Source organism: Paramormyrops kingsleyae, chromosome 3 (genome assembly GCF_048594095.1).
Source record: "Paramormyrops kingsleyae isolate MSU_618 chromosome 3, PKINGS_0.4, whole genome shotgun sequence".
NCBI lineage: Eukaryota > Metazoa > Chordata > Actinopteri > Osteoglossiformes > Mormyridae > Paramormyrops > Paramormyrops kingsleyae.
In genome coordinates, this window is record NC_132799.1 from 23,928,166 (window position 1) to 23,948,311 (window position 20,146).

The 20,146-nt window shown below is 51.8% G+C and overlaps 1 protein-coding gene across 2 annotated transcripts in view; it reads right to left on the minus strand.

The window, feature by feature from the left end:
* Window positions 1-20,146, minus strand: part of LOC111846126 (SH3 and multiple ankyrin repeat domains protein 3-like) — a 129,021-nt gene that overhangs the window by 21,756 nt on the left and 87,119 nt on the right. For both annotated transcript variants that reach the window (XM_072709905.1, XM_072709904.1), the window contains exons 15-16: window positions 18,509-18,622; window positions 3,485-3,560 (exon numbers count right to left, since the gene is read on the minus strand). In XM_072709905.1, coding sequence (XP_072566006.1) covers window positions 3,485-3,560; window positions 18,509-18,622 — 190 coding nt within the window. The remainder of the gene's footprint in view (window positions 1-3,484; window positions 3,561-18,508; window positions 18,623-20,146) is intronic.

Below are 20,146 nucleotides of genomic sequence, written 5' to 3' on the forward strand. Positions count from 1 at the left end.
TGCTAGCCGTTAGCCGGCTCACTAAGAACCAGCACGGGCAATAGGCTTCTGCTAAGTCTCAGCTCTGAGTACTCTGCTAGCCGTTAGCCGGCTCACTAAGAACCAGCACGGGCAATAGGCTTCTGCTAAGCCTCAGCTCTGAGTACTCTGCTAGCCGTTAGCCGGCCCACTAGAGACCAGCATGGGGAATGGGCTACTGCTAATCCTCAGCTCTGAGTACTCTGCTAGCCGTTAGCCGGCCCACTAGAGACCAGCATGGGGAATGGGCTATTGCTAAACCTCAGCTCTGAGTACTCTGCTAGCCGTTAGCCGGTCCACTAGAGACCAGCATGGGAAATGGGCTTCTGCTAAGCTTCAGCTCTGAGTACTCTGCTAGCTGTTAGCTGGCCAGCTAAGGACTAGCATGGGGAATGGGTTTCTGGGTGATCTCCACTCATTAGTTTGCACTGATGCTCCTTGTGCGTTAAAGGTCTCATTCCCCTTGAAGACAATAAATGTAAAGAAATCAATGTAGATGCAATGGCTGGCATGTTCCCCAGCTGCTTCCACTCTCTTCTGCTTTTCACTCCCTGTTCTGCTATTCACATCCCTCAAAGGTAAAAGAGCAGGGCTCTTACTGTACATGCAAAGCTCAGTGCTAATGGCTAACGTCTAACTAAAAGGGCCAGCAGTGCTTGCGGCAGCTGCACCTACTAACCAGCACCAGTAGGAGCAGCAGTCAGTCCTTGTGACAGAACAGCATGTTTGATCCCATGGCCCTGTAATTAGCGGCTAATTTCAGCCTCACTCTGGGTGTCTGAATAATCACTCACAGCTTAAGGTTGTTATTTTAGCTAAGCGTTTGACATCACGACACGATCCAAGTGCTCCTGTATTTCCAAATGCAAAATGGTACAACTCCTGTCCGCCCCTGTGATGCCCAGCAGCATCATTCTACTATCTTCAGATGCACAGCCAAAGAAGACGAGGCGGGTGGAGCGGCACAGTGAAGGGCAGGCAAGGCTGAGGGATCTCAGACCCAGCGGCACAGGGAAGGGCAGGCAAGGCTGAGGGATCTCAGACCCAGCGGCACAGGGAAGGGCAGGCAAGGCTGAGGCATCTCAGACCCAGCGGCACAGGGAAGGGCAGGCAAGGATGAGGAATCTCAGACCCAGCGGCACAGGGAAGGGCAGGCAAGGCTGAGGGATCTCAGACCCAGCGGCACAGGGAAGGGCAGGCAAGGCTGAGGGATCTCAGACCCAGCGGCAAAGGGAAGGGCAGGCAAGGCTGAGGGATCTCAGACCCAGCGGCACAGGGAAGGGCAGGCAAGGCTGAGGGATCTCAGACCCAGCGGCACAGGGAAGGGCAGGCAAGGCTGAGGGATCTCAGACCCAGCGGCACAGGGAAGGGCAGGCAAGGCTGAGGGATCTCAGACCCAGCCCGAGAATTATAGGCCAATGCAAATCTATTGATTTCCTCAACAGCTCAACATGAATCACCCTCAAGGCCCGTTTCATCACAGCGCAGCAGAGACATCCGAAATCTGCCCTGAGGGCCTCTATAGGCGCCTGCAGCACCGTGCCTGAGAACTCAGACATCAGTGGGAGTGATCTAATGCCGACCTTAAGCAGACACAAAAAATGTGTTCAATGTGAACGCAGGGTCAGACAATCCCTAGAGCAATTGGAGGTTAAAGGCCTTGCTCAGGGGCCCAACGGTGACATCACTCAGCTGACCCTGGGATTGTGGATTCCACACACCACAGGACAATCATGAGCATGTAGCATTTCAATCCCGCATTTTATTCTTGACAGCAGGCTTTATGGACATTTGATCTAATTTAGAGGCAGAGGAACTAATTATTCCTCTACATAAGAGGCTAACGGCACTACCACATTAATGAAAGCCTAATCCTCAACTTCTTGCGTTACCTGAGAAAAAGTGCATATTTTTACAGAAAAAAAATTTAACTTCTCAAATTGTACACCTGCCCCCCCCCCCCAAGCCCCTTCCAGCTCTGGAGAAAAAATAGGCAAAAAAACAACATGTTCTTCTTTGTGCATAACATGTGGCTTATTGACCTCGGTCACACAGGAAGACACGATGGCACTGAGCTTCCGGAGATTAAACTGGAGGGGATGTGCACAAATGTACCCCGCTGCTTTATTGGTCCAAAGCAGCTCAGAGGCGGCCTCCAGTGGTGAGGGCATGTCCCAAACCACTCTGCAGTTCCTCAGCTCAGCTGAGAGCTGCTGACGCATCCCTCAGCTGGGTGAGCGGTGACAGAAGACAGCGTGCACGGAGCTGGAAAGGTCACAAGAAAGCCGCAGTTCCTCAGAAATAAAAGGAGCCCAATACGGCAGCTCCTCGTCTCAGCGGGCTATCAGACCAAATACCAGACCCTAGAGACTCATGCAGAAGAGGCCAGGTCAGACATCCCAGTGAGCCTGGGGCCAGATTTAGGTGTGCGACCAAAGGTTGGTCCAAACCACAGCTAATGAGACATGACTGTGACACTGATGGGCAATCAGATTAAACTTGTTGAGAGTCGACAGAGCGTCCAATGAAAAAGGGCTCTGAGACTGAGAACTCACAGCAGTCCCTCTAGAGTGTAATCTGAAGTCTTTCTAGTCAATGGCAAGAGAGTCTGTGTGCTTTATTTAATTCCCACTCAGTTTATTTGTGTATAGTACCCCCCCCCCCCCCCCCCCCACCAACATTGTTTCATGTGGTAGGGGATCAGTGCTAGTTGGTCAGCATGAATAAACCCTGGGGATTCTCAGGCAGAGACACCCCTAACCCCCACGTGTGCGCTGATCCCCCAGTGGTCCACTGTGAAGCCCACCCCCCGCCCTCAAGTAGAATGGAGTCACTGCATCTCTGTATGCAACCCCATATTCCACCACTAGATGGCGGCATATATACACTACAAGTGCCATGTCACCCTGGTACTAAACCAAGGGTTTCAAATGAGTTGTAGACCTATGCAGGCCCATACTGGAGCACATCCATGGCGCAGAGTCAGAGGGCAGGAGGTGTTTATGCTAAACCCTAAAGCTCGTGAAGAAACAGCAGGGTCACTGCCTCCGTCCCCCTCGCCATCATGGCCTGGGCCTCACACCCAGCTTCGGCTGCGTGGCACTCACAATAAACAGACACAGCGGGTGAGCAAAGCAAACAGGCTGCTAGAGCTGCCTGAGCCCATTGCAGGACAAACAAACGCTGCTATCATGTGGAAGGTCATGGGCAGAGTGCCATCCCACGAGCACTGGACCAATCAGAGCACAGCACAGCACACGTGCGCACAAACGCGCACACATGCTTCGCCAACACCACCTGCCCGTGCCAAGGATTCAGATGGGCGTAGTAGATTTTTAAGGTCCATCACAGACAAAAGCATAAAATCAGAAAACATTTTGCCAATTTCAGCTGCCATTCCGACAGAAGAACACGGGTAGCATTGTGCAGGAATTGTGCAGAGCATTGTGGGTGCGGGAGAGCATACCTGTAGGAGGTGAAGGTGTCGTAGGAGCCCACGGTGTAGTGTCTGAAGAGGCGTTTGGTTCGGTCCTCCCGTGTCTCTGTGCCACGGCGGAGAGAAAAGCACAAGTTAGCACAGGAGAGAGGGGGAGAGAGAGACACACACAAAGAAAAAAAAAACATAAGGGGGCATCATCACACTCTGGAGATTTATTACAGCGTTAAGCTGTGCAGACTAAACCCAGCACAGAGAGACAGTGACTAAACAGGGAAGGACCCCAGCACAGAGAGACAGTGACTAACCAGGGAAGGACCCCAGCACAGAGATACAGTGTCTAACCAGGGAAGGACCCCAGCACAGAGAGACAGTGACTAACCAGGGAAGGACCCCAGCACAGAGAGACAGTGACTAACCAGGGAAGGACCCCAGCACAGAGATACAGTGTCTAACCAGGGAAGGACCCCAGCACAGAGATAGCAACGCAGGGTGACTGTGAACCCAGCACCCAGAGGGAACCGTTCTCCCCCTGAATGATACCAACAGAACCCACGGGATCCAAATGGTGCTGTACTGCTGTCTTCCGAGAAACATACAGCAGCACCTAGTGATGCCGGGCTCTATCATTTGATTAATGTGACGCAATCCATTAATCAATGGCCATCCTCAATTAAGAGGAGCACAGATTACTCACCCACAAAGACACATTACACTCTGGGGGGGCCCTCATCCCTTTCCCAATATTGACCGTCAAACATCTCAGCAAGGCTGAGCTCCAAAGAGCATGGTGGGGGGTCCGGTTTAGACAGGTAATCCGTCATGGTGTAATCAGCATGTGAAGATGCCTCCAGGCTTCAAGAACCAAAAGCAAAGGTATAAACACAAGAATAATGTAAAGGCCTGTGAATGCGAGGGAATGGGTCAGCCTTACTTACTCTCTCATATTCCTCTACTGCAGCATTGTAAAATTCCCACAAAGGCAAATTTAAACAGGGATTCTGTCACGGCCTATAAATGATTTAGCCTTCAGTTAAAGGCACAGGAGAAAGCAGGCCCACATCATAGCTACCCGCCGCTCCATCCCATTGCCGTGATGACGTCCTTCAACCGTCCACGGTCAAGACCCGCAAAGTGACAATCACAGACCTGTGCTGCCTCTCAGACTTCCTGTGGACCCTCAGCGTTTGACCCCATATTCATAAGCGCTGATTCACTGTCTGACTTCCCTTCTGCTCATGGCTAGAGGGCACACGGCTCCTGAAGCGGGTAGCAGTGATTTTGCCCTTAAACGCTTTGCAAAATGACTTCTTACGATGAAAAATGAAGAGAGATTAAGCTTTATTTGCCATTTGTACAAGTACAGGTGCAGCTCCATAGAAATATGCTAGGTGTCATATATCCCATCATGCTCTGCTTTTTAATGCAGACACACTCTTGTAGAGGTGAGTGTGAAGCTTGGGGTCTGAGCGCAGCGTCAGCCACCTATCCGGTGCCCTGTGAGCCCCAATGTCAGTGACGTGCATCGACTTCTGTGTGACACGCTGGCTGACTATTCTGGCCCAGATTGTAACCAGTAGACAGGTGACTGAGGAAAGCTGCTTCCAAAGCAATGCTGGGGTGCTGGGGGCTGAGACCCCCCAGAGAGGACACCGCCCCCCCCCCCCCACTTAGCACTCTAATGAGCCTATTGGTCTTATGCATGGATTTTACCCCAACTTCAGGTGCTCTGACCCAGGTCCGGTCACAAATGCATGGTGTCTCTCACGCCAAGCCTCTGCTCTCAATTCCATCCCTGGAATCACCCACACTTCAGTGAGGAGTGAAGCCTGGATGCAGACACTGACTCTGCAGGAAGGAGAGACACAGTGTATGGCCTGATCCTGGATGAGAACCATCCTGCTCTCATCTTGTCTTCTGCATCCTCCTTTCCAATCCTGTTCTTCAAGCTCCTCTGTCCTTCACAAGGGTAACTTGTTCATTTGCATGATGCATCTTTAAGGGCCTGCTTAATTAATCGGGATGCTGCAGATGTGGACAGAAGATGCTGACTGCAAGTATTTGAAGACGGCCTGAGCACAGGGGGGTCCACATACAGCCAATTCCTCCGGCTCCTGCTGGAGGCAGCAGCCCAGCGGCTGCTGGCTCTCATCCGCCCGGTCCCCCGTCCCCCGTCCCCGGTCCCCCGTCCTCCGCCTACAGGGCGTGCTGGAGCTCGCCGCGCTGCCGCCAGAGTAATGCACGCCATCCATCATCTCCCAGCATCCCGGATGCAGCCCGCATCCTATCCAGGAGGCCACTGCAGAGATAACCTGGGATCCGGAGAGGGGTCCGTCACCGGAACGTGTGTGTCTGCCCACGTCTCATACATGCAGGGGAAACCCGCTTATGTTCAGAGTGTCGATCTTCCAGGGGAAGCTGTGAATAAAAAAGCTACCCTGACCTACTACTGCATGGCGACGGGGCAGAGAGGTCAGGCGTGAAGCTGTGGGTGGGGGTTAAAGGTCGAGCCCCCTCCACCAAGACATTCTCCCTGCCTTTCTCAGCTGCTCCAATGGTCTCCAACTCCATGTCGGATACGCTCACACGGAGGCTCCTGTGATCCTTCCTGGATATTCAAGCCCGTGATGGTAAATATCAGGGTGCACTCCGCAGCCAATGACGGTAAATAAAATAACACTGTATTAAATTAAAAGAAGGCTGGTGGGATGAACATTCCTGAATAGAGCTTTATTCTGAATGATCCCTGCGTGAGACCAAAGCTTGTGGTGTACACCACTCAGGACATGAGCTCCTCCTCTAAGGATTCAGCTGCACACAAACCAAGCTGTGGAGGATGCTACCCTCAGTAAATGCTCAGTACGGAGTGGAGCGTCACGCTGGCTGGAGGAAGGGACTCCTTAAGGGACACCCAACAGAACGCAGGTCACATCTGAACACGGATCAGATCTCACCAGACACCAGAACTCGCAGCTTGCTGGGCATCATGTTACGTGCAGACATCTGGGGGTTTGGGAGTGAGACGTCACTGACTGCTTATCCTGCGGCCTCATCAAATCGATACCTGAAATTAGCTGCTCGTTTGGTGCCCGCGCGCTTTAAGACACCTTCCGACTCACATAGGAAGATCTGAGACTACCTGTGTCGCCTCTGAGTGGAAACGCCAGCGTGATTTCCTGTTGTCCTCCTGATACGGAAGGTAGCTTCAGAAGGCAACTATTTCAGGCGGCGGTACGGATCGTGGCGATCCAACGCTGCGTCTGGCTGCATCCTGAGCTCACACCGATTCGTCCCTGAAGCTTCCCATAATTCCTTTGCTGTAAGGGTCTGGGTGTGCGCGCCCTCTCCTCGTTTTAACACTTCCCCTCCTGGACTTTAAACAAGCTCCAGCAAACATGCTGTGACCATCTGGGCACCTTTTGGCTTCATGCATGTGCATTGAAAATGAAATGAAGCTTCATCAGCCATTTGCACGAGCATGAACATAGGTACATTAAAAAGGTACATTACATAGGTACATTAAAAAGGTACATTACATAGGTATATTAGAATATGCGAGCTGTCACATGAGGCACACATTTAGAGGTGAGAGTGAAGCCAGAGGTCTGAGTGCAGGGTTAGCCATTGATGCAGTCCCCCCCGGTAGGAAAAGGGCCCTGCTCAAGGATCCAATGGAGATGTGACTATTCTGCAGGATTTTTGAGATTTGAACTGGAGATCTTCCGATTACAGGCACAGAAGCCTAACCTGCTGAGTCGCACAGCGCCCCCCTCTGGCTCACTCACAGACCCCTCCCTGTGGTCAGACCGTGGAGATGCACTCACACGAATCTCGTTGTGGTGCTACTTCTCTGAAGGTATTTTAGGAAAATGCCAGCAAAGCAGAATTTTTATATTGAACGTGTTCAAACTTGCACACGGGTGGCCGCAATAAACAACATATGGTTTGTTGGGGGAACAGGAGCCTTCAATCAGCCGACGAGGGACGCTGGGAGGCCTGGCTGGGTCTGCAGATAAACACCTGAACCTTAAAAAGCTCACCTTCCTCACTGGTGCAAGCGCTTGGGTTTATTCATGGCTGACAGCAGAGAGCAGAACTGCTCAGCTCCAGGTATACTCCGCGTAAAAATACTGAAGTGTCGCTCAAACGAAACATTTCCTAACGTAGATAACTGCAGTCACACAGAGCCGAAACATCAGCTGTGTATAAACGCACAGGGAATATGTGATCTGTTTGTGTGTAAAGGATGACACACACACACACACACACACACACACCATATACAGCCATGACCTTCATCATAAGTAACCAAACAAAATTTTTGGCATTTTTAGTTTTTTGATTGTAGTCACTGAGTTTCCTCTGGTGGGGCACAAAACTGGTCCCCACAACGTCAAAATGACAGGTTTGTATCACATTGTGGGGGCATTCGGTCCCCATTTGGTCCCCAAAGTGTGGCAAACACAAACCCAGGTGAATACATGGCCACACATTCCCTCACCACCCTCTCCCCCCCACTCACCACCCACTCATCACCCCCTCCCCATCACCCCCGTCGCTGTCATTTATGATGGACCCAAACTTCATTTTTGGCCTCACTGGATAATCGGGCCACTTGCTGCTGCGGTAGGACTGGACGATATGGCAAAAATTTATATCACGATATATTTCTTAATTTTGGTCGATACGATATAATTCCGATATCGATATGGACAATATTAAAAAGCCTCAGGAAAAAACTGCCGAGGACACACACAATGGATGTCTGCAAACTGAATTTGCAAAGTCTATAATACCTCCAGGCTCCTCCTATTAAAATTATATAATTTTTTTTAAAATAAAAACAGTACAAAAAAAAATAAGGTTCACTTTTTATTTGTATTTAGCCTTTACAAACAAGAAATGTGAAATAAACTATCAAATAAATAAAACTCTCAGACTCAGCTTATTAACAATAATATATTTCCATTTAAACTAAAACAGGCTGATTATTCATATACTGTATATTATATGATACAGTATATATGTATATCGAAATATCGGAAATGTGTTTAAAAATCGTATCACCGTTATTGAAAAAAATTATATCGCGATATATATTGATATCGAATTATTGTCCAGCCCTATGCTGCGGGTGTCTGTGCCGCTACATGTGCAGCCAGGCGGACTCTCCACCCGCCATAGAGCATCTGAGCATGCAGGCGACGAGGCAGACCACCCTCCCAAATACAGACCACCCTCCTTCCAGACACAGACCACCTCGAAATACAAACCAGCCCCAGACCCGGCCCCCCTGCCCCCATAATACAGATGCCCAGCAGCCCGCAATTCAACAGTCTGCAAGTAGGTCAACAGTCTGGAAACTTCTGAGCCACTTTAGGAATAATACATCCATGGCAGACGGACGACCTGGTCCGGTCCGCAGGGTCCATTACTCACCCCGACGTGCCATGCACCACGCGATTGGCATGTTTAACCTCGAGTGGCCAAGGGCCGAAGGCAGGGCTGCCTTTATTATATCAGTGTTTCTCAAACCAGTCCTCGAAGACCTTCAGATGGTCCACATTTCTGCTGAACCAAAATTACTTTCATGACAGAAACACGACCCACCTGTTTGCATCTGATAGTGCCAGACGCATTATTTTGCCTCTGAGGTGAAAGCATGATGTCGCTTTTCATCGACGGCCTCCCAGATTAGCCAAACTCTCCATCGGTCATAAGAGGTCCTGTTTCACCTGCTTTTTGAGGCCTGGGGAACAACTTAGTTAAAAAAAATCAACAGGTTTGGGTCCCTGCAGCAAATACATCTTTGCAGGTATATGGGACAAAAATCGGCCGGGGAGGCGTGACATGGCATTTGCTGTGACAGGAGCTGTGTGCAGAGCGCCACCTGCATCCAGGCCAGCGTGGCACAGAGCGTCACCTGCATCCAGGCCAGCGTGGCACAGAGAGTCACCTGCATCCAGGCCAGCGTGGCACAGAGCGTCACCTGCATCCAGGCCAGCGTGGCACAGAGCACCACCTACATCCAGGCCAGCGTGGCACAGAGCGCCACCTGCATCCAGGCCAGCGTGGCACAGAGCACCACCTACATCCAGGCCAGCGTGGCACAGAGCGTCACCTGCATCCAGGCCAGCGTGGCACAGAGCGTCACCTGCATCCAGGCCAGCGTGGCACAGAGCGTCACCTGCATCCAGGCCAGCGTGGCACAGAGCACCACCTGCATCCAGGCCAGCGTGGCACAGAGCGTCACCTGCATTCAGGCCAGCGTGGCACAGAGAGTCACCTGCATACAGGCCAGCGTGGCACAGAGCACCACCTGCATCCAGGCCAGCGTGGCACAGAGCGTCACCTGCATCCAGGCCAGCGTGGCACAGAGAGTCACCTGCATACAGGCCAGCGTGGCACAGAGCGTCACCTGCATCCAGGCCAGCGTGGCACAGAGAGTCACCTGCATACAGGCCAGCGTGGCACAGAGCGTCACCTGCATCCAGGCCAGCGTGGCACAGAGAGTCACCTGCATACAGGCCAGCGTGGCACAGAGCGTCACCTGCATCCAGGCCAGCGTGGCACAGAGCGTCACCTGCATCCAGGCCAGCGTGGCACAGAGCGTCACCTGCATACAGGCCAGCGTGGCACAGAGCGTCACCTGCATCCAGGCCAGCGTGGCACAGAGCGTCACCTGCATCCAGGCCAGCGTGGCACAGAGCGTCACCTGCATTCAGGCCAGCGTGGCACAGAGCGTCACCTGCATCCAGGCCAGCGTGGCACAGAGCGTCACCTGCATACAGGCCAGCGTGGCACAGAGCGTCACCTGCATCCAGGCCAGCGTGGCACAGAGCGTCACCTGCATTCAGGCCAGCGTGGCACTTTTGTACATTTACATACTGTATGCAGCCTCCCGAATTCTCGCCAAACCGGCAGTGTGATTTATTAAGTTACGGCAGTTTGAATTTTAAATTGGATGCAAAAGCCTTTCAAGTCCAAAACATGGACAGTGGTATCAGTCCTAGAGCTTTGATCAGAAGCTGCTCCCAAAGGGGAACAAGCAGCTGACTGTCTTCCGGAAGATAAACATGGATTTTCATCATGTTCCCCTATAAGCACTAAAGCTGTGGTGAAGTTCGTGTTTACAAATCATTAATAATCAAAGTTTTAATTTGAAATAATTACTGTATCTTTTATGAGGCGGTATTGAGATGGTTTTAACATCACAGATGAGCAGAGCTCACAGCTGATGGCTGCTGCCTTTCAAAGACACTCTACAGTCGGGTTTAAATTGCAGTGTGCAGCCAGAACCTGATCTAGGCTCACTGTTCTGTGTCAGGTCATGTGATTAGGGGGTAATGACAGCTAGTGCACCTACACACCCGCACGAGGCCTTTCAGGCTTCATTACCCTCTCAGCCCCAGTTAAGGCTCCTCTACACCCAAGGGCTTCATCCAGCCAAGTCAGACACCTGTTGCTCGTAACGCCACACACACCTTCCAAGGAGCATCCGCGGGGTTTGGACCTGCTCCACACAGTCTCCAGCAGCACTGCTAGCCCTGACAGATGTTCCAGTAACCACAGGACATGGTCACCATGGCGTTCATCCTCCTGTGCCCCCGAGCAGCACCAGAGAGAACGCCATCACAGGCGGCCCTGGCTAATGGATCGTATGTGAAGTAGCACCGTGAAGGACTGAAGGAAGCCGCCATACTAGGCACTGGGTCTCCTGACAGCTGTAAGCCTCCTGCCCTCACAGTGACACTGGCCTCCAACTACGCAAACATGGACGGCCACTTTCACCTGCAGCCTCCGTCCCCCTCCTGGGGTTGCTGAGAAATCAGCAGCACAACCGTATTACTCAAACTCACCAGCGGGTGGCGAAGCTCAAACTTAGGATCAAATGAGAGGGATGGCTTTAAGTGACAGCCAGGGTGGAGCGTCACTCCTGTGGGTGAGCTCCGGTCCTAACAGCAGCTGATTAGAACCTGCATTAGAATAATGTCCCACCACTCCCCCTCACATTGGCTGTGCCCCATGCTACACACAGACACAAGCTGGAGAAGAATGCAGCGCAACCAGAAGCTGATCAATGCGTCACGAGCCAAAGCCCCCAAATCTGACGGACGGAGCGACTGAGTGACCACAGCCGAGGATTATGTGACAGTCAGAGGCATGTGGCTGGCAGCAGGCACCGTGACGCTGACACGAGTGTGACGTCAGACCCTGCCTTATGGTTTAGGAGGAGGGCCCTGTGACACCCCCATACCAGAGGCCGATGCTGCTAGAAGCCACACCAGCAGCCAGTGACCAGCAATAACCAGAAAGTCACTCCTAAAAGCACAAAACCACCTGCATGATTCTTTGGCACATCATGGCAAAGGAAACAAATGTGGTGAAAAAAGGAGGTTCTGAAAGACCCAGGCAGTGCTGTGCAGCTCAGAAGGTTAGGATGCTGTGCTTGTGATCATTCGCTTGCTGGTTCAAATCACCAAATAGATCCTTGAGCAAGGCCCTTAACCCACGATAGCTGTAGGACTATCTAACCAAGCTTTCTCAGTTGTATGTCACCTTTGATAAAAGCGTCTGCTGAAGATAAATGTGTTCTCCTGTGATGGTAGTAGGTGAGATCTGATATCCACTGAGGTTTCAGTATGGAAACATTACACTGAGCCAAACTTCAGAGTCAGCCTGTATCTGTCAGTGGGGGGAGTGAGGCTTTGTAGGTCTAAACATCGTCTCTTTGCTAAACCACCATCCACATTTATTATGAACAGAAGCTCTGTCACCTCGGCCAGCTTTGGTGAATAAGCACAAATACTTAACAGGCAGGAAATGGATCCGTTGTTTGTTACTGACCGGCACTGAGCACTAAGGAGATTACTGAGGCTACCTGGGGACTGAAGGACTGCGCCCCCAGAGCGGAGATGTGACGCACTTTGTAACCGTCTGGCATCCGTGTGTTTGGCCACTTTCACATGGAAGTCTGGTAATAAAGAGCATGGGGGGTTTATCTGAGGGCAGCCAATCACACCCTCAGCGAATTAAGAATTCATCCAGCAGGAGACATCTGGACACGTGTTGGTTTGTAAATGTCAGCCTGATCGCTGGGCTCTTCTCTACAGCCAAGAAGTTTCCATGGTGAGGTGAAGCGGAGGTTCAGATCAAGGTGTGGCCCAGCTGCATGGGTCCTGGTCCCTGGCCCGTCTGATACAAAGGGAGCTGGTCTCGCTGTCCCTGGACTGGGACTCCTCCAGTCCCTGTCCCACATAGTGGAGCTCGCCTTACAAACCCATCCAGCTCTTTCCTTAGCATTCAGACTCAGCTTTAATCACTGTGTACAGACTCTGCTGAGGGAAACCCGAGAGCTCAGCAGGGGAAACGCAAAGATGAGGCAGGGCCATTCATGCTGGGACTGCCAAGAGGGACGTCCCCCTCCCAGGAGGGACGTCCCCCTCAGACACAGAGACCCACAGGCATGGGACCCTCCTGCAATTCCAGGGCATCATGCATGACGGCTTCAGCTGCTAACGCCAAGTCCTACCGACTCAGAGGACTGGAAGAAAGAAGCTTCATGTTATATGCTAAGGGTCTCCATGGTGACGAGGACTCATTACACCCACAACCAGAGCAAGTATAAAGGCAACATTAAGAAGAGTGAACTCTGCTCCAGATGGACACAGCTGGATGCCAACGGGCTGTACTTTTTCATAAAAGAAAACCATTACCCAGAGAAGCGTAACATCTTCCAGGATAATTACCACGATCTTGCCTTTATATGCAGAGAACAGTTCAGTAATTACACATCCTGTATGGTGCGATGCATGTATGCCGATACAGGGAGAGCTGTGTGGCTCATTGGATTATGATGCTATGCCTCTGATCAAAAGGTCATCAGTTCAAACTAGGGTAGGCAGAATGACATCACCGTTGGGTCCCTGAGCAAGCCCCCGTCCAGCAGAACCAGCGGATACTCTTTGGTGGGCCTGACTGAGACCACACTCTATGGAGGCCTAACTGGGTCACGCCGTCACACCAGCGGATACTCTTTGGTGGGCCCGACTGAGACCACACTCTATGGAGGCCTCACTGGGTCATGCCATCACACCAGCGGATACTCTTTGGTGGGCCCGACTGAGACCACACTCTATGGAGGCCTCACTGGGTCATGCCATCACACCAGCGGATACTCTTTGGTGGGCCTGACTGAGACCACACTCTATGGAGGCCTCACTGGGTCATGCCATCACACCAGCGGATACTCTTTGGTGGGCCTGACTGAGACCACACTCTATGGAGGCCTAACTGGGTCACGCCGTCACACCAGCGGATACTCTTTGGTGGGCCTGACTGAGACCACACTCTATGGAGGCCTCACTGGGTCATGCCATCACACCAGCGGATACTCTTTGGTGGGCCTGACTGAGACCACACTCTATGGAGGCCTCACTGGGTCATGCCGTCACACCAGCGGATACTCTTTGGTGGGCCTGACTGAGACCATGCTCTATGCTGGCCCAACTGGACCACAATGTCACCGCTCTTAAAAGCTGCATGAGAACAACATCAGATTAGACACCATTCCAATTCCAAAACACGGCTGGGTACAAGAACCCAATTTAGAAGTGGAAAATTCTACATTTATGTAACGGTGACTCACAGAGGGGGGGGGGGGGGGGATGATGAGATAGAAATTTAATGATTTACTGAGGTGTGCTATTTTGTACCCTCCAAAACTTATTAAATTTGGGAGTGAACCTAGGTCACCACCTTTATGTGTCTTACAGCCCATTAGGTGAGAAGGATTGCAATGTATGTGAAATTTCCTGCCATCTGTCTAACAGTGCCACCTTATTCTCCTGCTGTATTCCAGCACCAAACTGTGGCCTTCAACTAACAGAAGCAGGTCTGCTGAACTGAGGGAGGTATACACAAGGGAACAGGCCGCTGACCAGAGGGAGGTATACACAGGGGTACAGGCCGCTGACCAGAGGGAGGTATACACGGGTGTACAGGCCGCTGACCAGAGGGAAGTATACACAAGGGAACAGGCCGCTGACCAGAGGGAGGTATACATGGGGGTACAGGCCACTTACCAGAGGGAGGTATACACGGGGGTACAGGCCACTGACCAGAGGGAGGTATACACGGGGGTACAGGCCGAAGAACTGAGGGAGGTGTACATGAGGTCAGGGCAGGGGAGGGCAGGGCAGGGGAGGGTCCCGCTGACATTTTGCCAACATCACTGCCCACTTGAAGCACCTGCCTCATTGCAGGGCAATCAGAACCCCCATCCCAGCAGCCACATATACTCTGGGCTGACAGCTCAGCCAGCAGGGGGCGCTGATTGGGCACTGACAGCTCAGCCAGCAGGGGGTGCTGATTGGGCGCTGACAGCTCAGCCAGCAGGGGGCGCTGATTGGGCGCTGCCATGACTTTTTATGATCCTCACCCTGCGGTCTTGCATAGTCATGTTTCTGTCCCATGCCTGCTTATCTTATCCCCGTTCCCCTTCGGGGGTCCCCCCCCCCTGCCTGCCACCTGCCTAATGCCACCTCATCGGCTCCCCTGGGTGCCTCACCAGCCCCTACCTGCCCCCCAGTGCTCCTCCGCCATCTGCCTGGATTCGCCTCGCTTTACTTTACATGCCCACAGCCGCCCAGAGGAGGCCAGGCTTCCCTGTGCGTCTGCTTCCTCCCCGGTTGTTTCCTCTCTCCTGTCCATTGAATGCCTAAGTCTTCCTCTCTGGGGCCTCGAACCTGAGACTCTGTGACTATGCTGATCTTTCATGAATGAATCATGCTCCGGCAGCTCAACATGTAGAGCACTGTGCTAACAATGCAAACGTTGTGGGCCCATATCCCAGGGAACAGACATGAATCATAACCCTTTCCCTTTATTGTAAAATGTTTAAGATAAAAGCGTAAGAAAAATTAATCTGAATAAGAGTGAGGATGGACCTCCCTGAACACCCTGTGGCTTCTCAGTCTTCCTGGACTTTGGCAATTTGTGCCTCAAAGCTCAAGACAGTCTCACTGGGTTACCTTCATGAGGAGCAAACACCATATAGACAAAAGTACTGGGACACCTGGCCATCACTCCTTCAGGAACCTTTATGACGTCCCATTCTAAATCCACAGGCATCAGTATGGAGCTGGTCCCCCCTTTGCAGCTGGCACTCTTCTGGTGAGGCTTTTAGAGTGCATCTATGGGAAATTTTACCCATTCATTCAGAAGAGCATTTGTGAGACCCCCAATTTCGGTTCTAGTTAATCCCAAAGGTGTTTGATGGGGTTGAGGTCTGTGCTTTGTGTGGACCAGTCAAATTCTTCCACACCAAACTCACCGAACCATGTCTTTATGGACCTTGCTTTGGGCACTGGGGCACAGTCATGCTGGAACAGAAAGGCGCCTTCCCCAAACTGTTCCCACAAAGCATAGAATTGTCCAAAACATCTCGGTACGTTGAGGCATTAAGAGTTTCCTTCCCTGGAACTCAGGACCCCAGCCCAACCCCTGAAAAACAACCTCATATCATTATCCCTCCTCCACCAAACTTTACAGTTGGCACAGTGCAATCAGGCAGGTAACGTTCTCCTGGCATCTGCCAAACCCAGACTCATCCATCAGACTGCCAGACAGAGAAGTGTGATTTTTCACTCCATAAAACACTTTTAAATTGCACCAGTGTCCAGTGGTGGTGTGCTCTACACCACTCTATCCGACACTTGCATTCAGCGCTCGCCTGAACTCGACTGCATGGCTAAGTGTTTGATTTTATACACCTGTGGCAATGGGTCTGAATGAAACTCCTGAATTCAGTGATTAATAGGCGTATCCCAATAGTTTTGACCACCACCTGTTTCATTGTGGCAAACATGCCAGTGAGTGTGATCCTGGCCCTGAAGAGCTGCCCCTTTAAGTCACCATGAGTGTGTCTGTACACCCTACAGGGCGATGGGACCTGAATACACAATCGCGCTCCATCACTTATGGTGATTAAACTATTACGCTACCTCCGGGGAAGCTCACCGACAATTACTGTTGAAAAATCCCAGGCCGCCGTGCCTTTTTGGGACAGATAAATGGAGGTAAAACAGCAACAGGAAGCCAGTCACAGCAGGAAGGCAATGAAGCAATCTGAGCGATGCAGAGAGAGCTACAGGTCCCCAGCTCCACCCGGCCAACGCTATGTGAAAGGCAGCGAAGCTTCAATTGCATTCTGTACAGGTACAGGCACATCGGAGTGTGTTAGTGGTCACACATCCCATCATGCTCTCCTTTTTAATGCAGACACACTCATATAGCCGTGAGAGTGAAGCTTGGGGTCTAAGTGCAGGGTCACTCATTTATCCAGCACCCCTGGGACTTTTTCGGGGGGGTTAGGGTCCATGCTCAAGTGCCCAAAAGACCATAGAATTCAAATAGGAAATTCTCCGATCCCAAACACAGAGGCCTGAGCCTCTAAGCCACTCACCGCCACACATATACACACTCATACTGGGCTGTGTTTCCTGTGAGTCCCGTGAGCTCACAGCCCTGAGGACAGAGAGCCTATGAGAAGTGCAAAAAAACACAAGCCTAATGTCACAGAACATCTCTTCAGGAGGAATCACAGATGTGCAGCTGGAATATTCCCGCTCAGGAAGACACATGGCGTCACCACAGTGATCTGACATCATTGTGTCCTTTCTTGCTTGGCTCTTCAGCCTCTGCTATAGCCATACTAGAGGCAAAAGCAAAGGACAATTCAATTCATCCTCCCTGATGTCCGATAGGTTTCATTGGTTTTGAGAGAAGAGCCCGTCACAAAGAGGAGGCCAGCGACATCTGCACACCTACCGCAGATCCCCACCAGGCTGCTAATACACAGACACGAAAAAACCTACAACCTTAACCCATACCCAGCCCTAACCTTAACCATAAGTAACCAAGCAAAATACAAGGCTTTTGACATTTTTTGTTTCAGGATTGGGATTGTGGGATTAAATTCACAATACTAAACTTATGTTTATATTGTGGGGACCAAAAAATGTCCTCGCAGTCTAAAAAGTAACAAGTTTTACAGGTAAATACAAACCCACAGACACTCTCTCAGACACACTTGTGCACAGACACCCTCTCACAGACACACCTGCATACACATTCTCACAGACATACACACAGACAATCAGACTCTCACAGACACACACGCATACACATTCTCACAGACATACACACAGACAATCAGACTCTCTCACAGACACACACGCATACACATTCTCACAGACATACACACAGACTCTCACAGACATACACGCATACACTCTCACAGACATACACACAAACAATCAGACTCTCTCACAGACACACGCATACACACTCTCACAGACACACGCAGACACTCTCTCAAAGACATACACACAGACAATCAGACTCTCTCACAGACACACACGCAAACACACTCTCAAAGACACACATGTAAACAAGGAGACTCTCTCGCAGACACATACCTATACAGACACTCGCTCACAGACACACACTCACACACACACTCTCTCTCAAAGACACACGCACACACCCCCTCACAGACATATACGCACATATGCAGACACTCTCTCACATACACACACACACTCTCACAGACACACACGCACACACACACACACACTCTCTCAAAGACACATGCAGACACACTCTCACAGATATACACATACAGACACTCTCACATGAGACATCCACAGACAATCAGACTCTCTCACAAACACACACACAGACTCTCTGACAGACACACACAGACTCGGTCAGAGACACTCACAGATACTCTGAAGTACATGCCATATTTCTCCACATCTCAACAGGAAGACAATCACACAATGAATTTCAAGGGGATGATTTAATAATAATCAATACTTTATTAATTTACTAATAATTTACTGATTTAGTTGTACTGGGACTGTCATCACCACACTTAGGGCCAAGCAGCCTTGAGTGGGGCATCTTCAGGAGATGTGTACCAGGAGATGTGTACCAGGAGATGTGTACCAGGCCACCTCATGCTGAGAGGAAGGAAACGGGGACTCTTACCCAAGCGAGGATCATACTGCCGCATCTGCACCTCCTCCACACATTCTGCGGGGAACCAGCCGGTGCGTCCCTTCACGGTGCCTTCCCAGAATCCCCCTTCGCCGATGCTAAGCACTGCGGGAGACAAACACACAGGGTTAGTGTCACCAGAACCATGTCAGGTCGCCTCGGGAACCTGGTTCATGCAAGTGAGCAAACACACCCGCACCCCATGTCAGCAAACACACCCGCACCCCAAGGAAGCAAACACACCCGCACCGCATGTCACCAAACACACCCACACCCCATGTCAGCAAACACACCCGCACCCCATGTCAGCAAACACACCCGCACCCCATGTCAGCAAACACACCCGCACCCCAAGGAAGCAAACACACCCGCACCGCATGTCACCAAACACACCCGCACCCCATGTCAGCAAACACACCCGCACCCCAAGGAAGCAAACACACCCGCACCGCATGTCACCAAACACACCCGCACCCCATGTCAGCAAACACACCCGCACCGCATGTCACCAAACACACCCGCACCCCAAGGAAGCAAACACACCTGCACCGCATGTCACCAAACACACCCGCACCGCATGTCACCAAACACACCCGCACCCCAAGGAAGCAAACACACCCGCACCGCATGTCACCAAACACACCCGCACCCCATGTCAGCAAACACACCCGCACCGCATGTCACCAAACACACCCGCACCCCAAGGAAGCAAACACACCTGCACCGCATGTCACCAAACACACCCGCACCGCATGTCACCAAACACACCCGCACCCCAAGGAAGCAAACACACCTGCACCCCATGTCACCAAACACACCCGCACCGCATGTCACCAAACACACCCGCACCCCAAGGAAGCAAACACACCCGCACCCCATGTCAGCAAACACACCCGCACCGCATGTCACCAAACACACCCGCACCCCAAGGAAGCAAACACACCCGCACCCCATGTCAGCAAACACACCCGCACCGCATGTCAGCAAACACACCCGCACCCCAAGGAAGCAAACACACCCGCACCCCATGTCAGCAAACACACCCGCACCGCATGTCAGCAAACACACCCGCACCCCATGTCAGCAAACACACCTGCACCGCATGTCAGCAAACACACCCGCACCGCATGTCACCAAACACACCCGCACCCCAAGGAAGCAAACACACCTGCACTGCATGTCACCAAACACACCCGCACCGCAGGTCAGCAAACACACCCGCACCCCAAGGAAGCAAACACACCTGCACCGCATGTCAGCAAACACACCCGCACCGCATGTCACCAAACACACCCGCACCCCAAGGAAGCAAACACACCTGCACTGCATGTCACCAAACACACCCGCACCGCAGGTCAGCAAACACACCCGCACCCCAAGGAAGCAAACACACCTGCACCGCATGTCACCAAACACACCCGCACCGCAGGTCAGCAAACACACCCGCACCCCAAGGAAGCAAACACACCCGCACCCCAAGGAAGCAAACACACCCGCACCGCATGTCAGCAAACACACCCGCACCCCAAGGGAGCAAACACAAGTGCCATGGTCTTCATCTTCTGGGGCATCATGATTAGATAGGTATGTTGGGGGGGATAGACAGACAGACAAGGGGGGGGGGGGGGA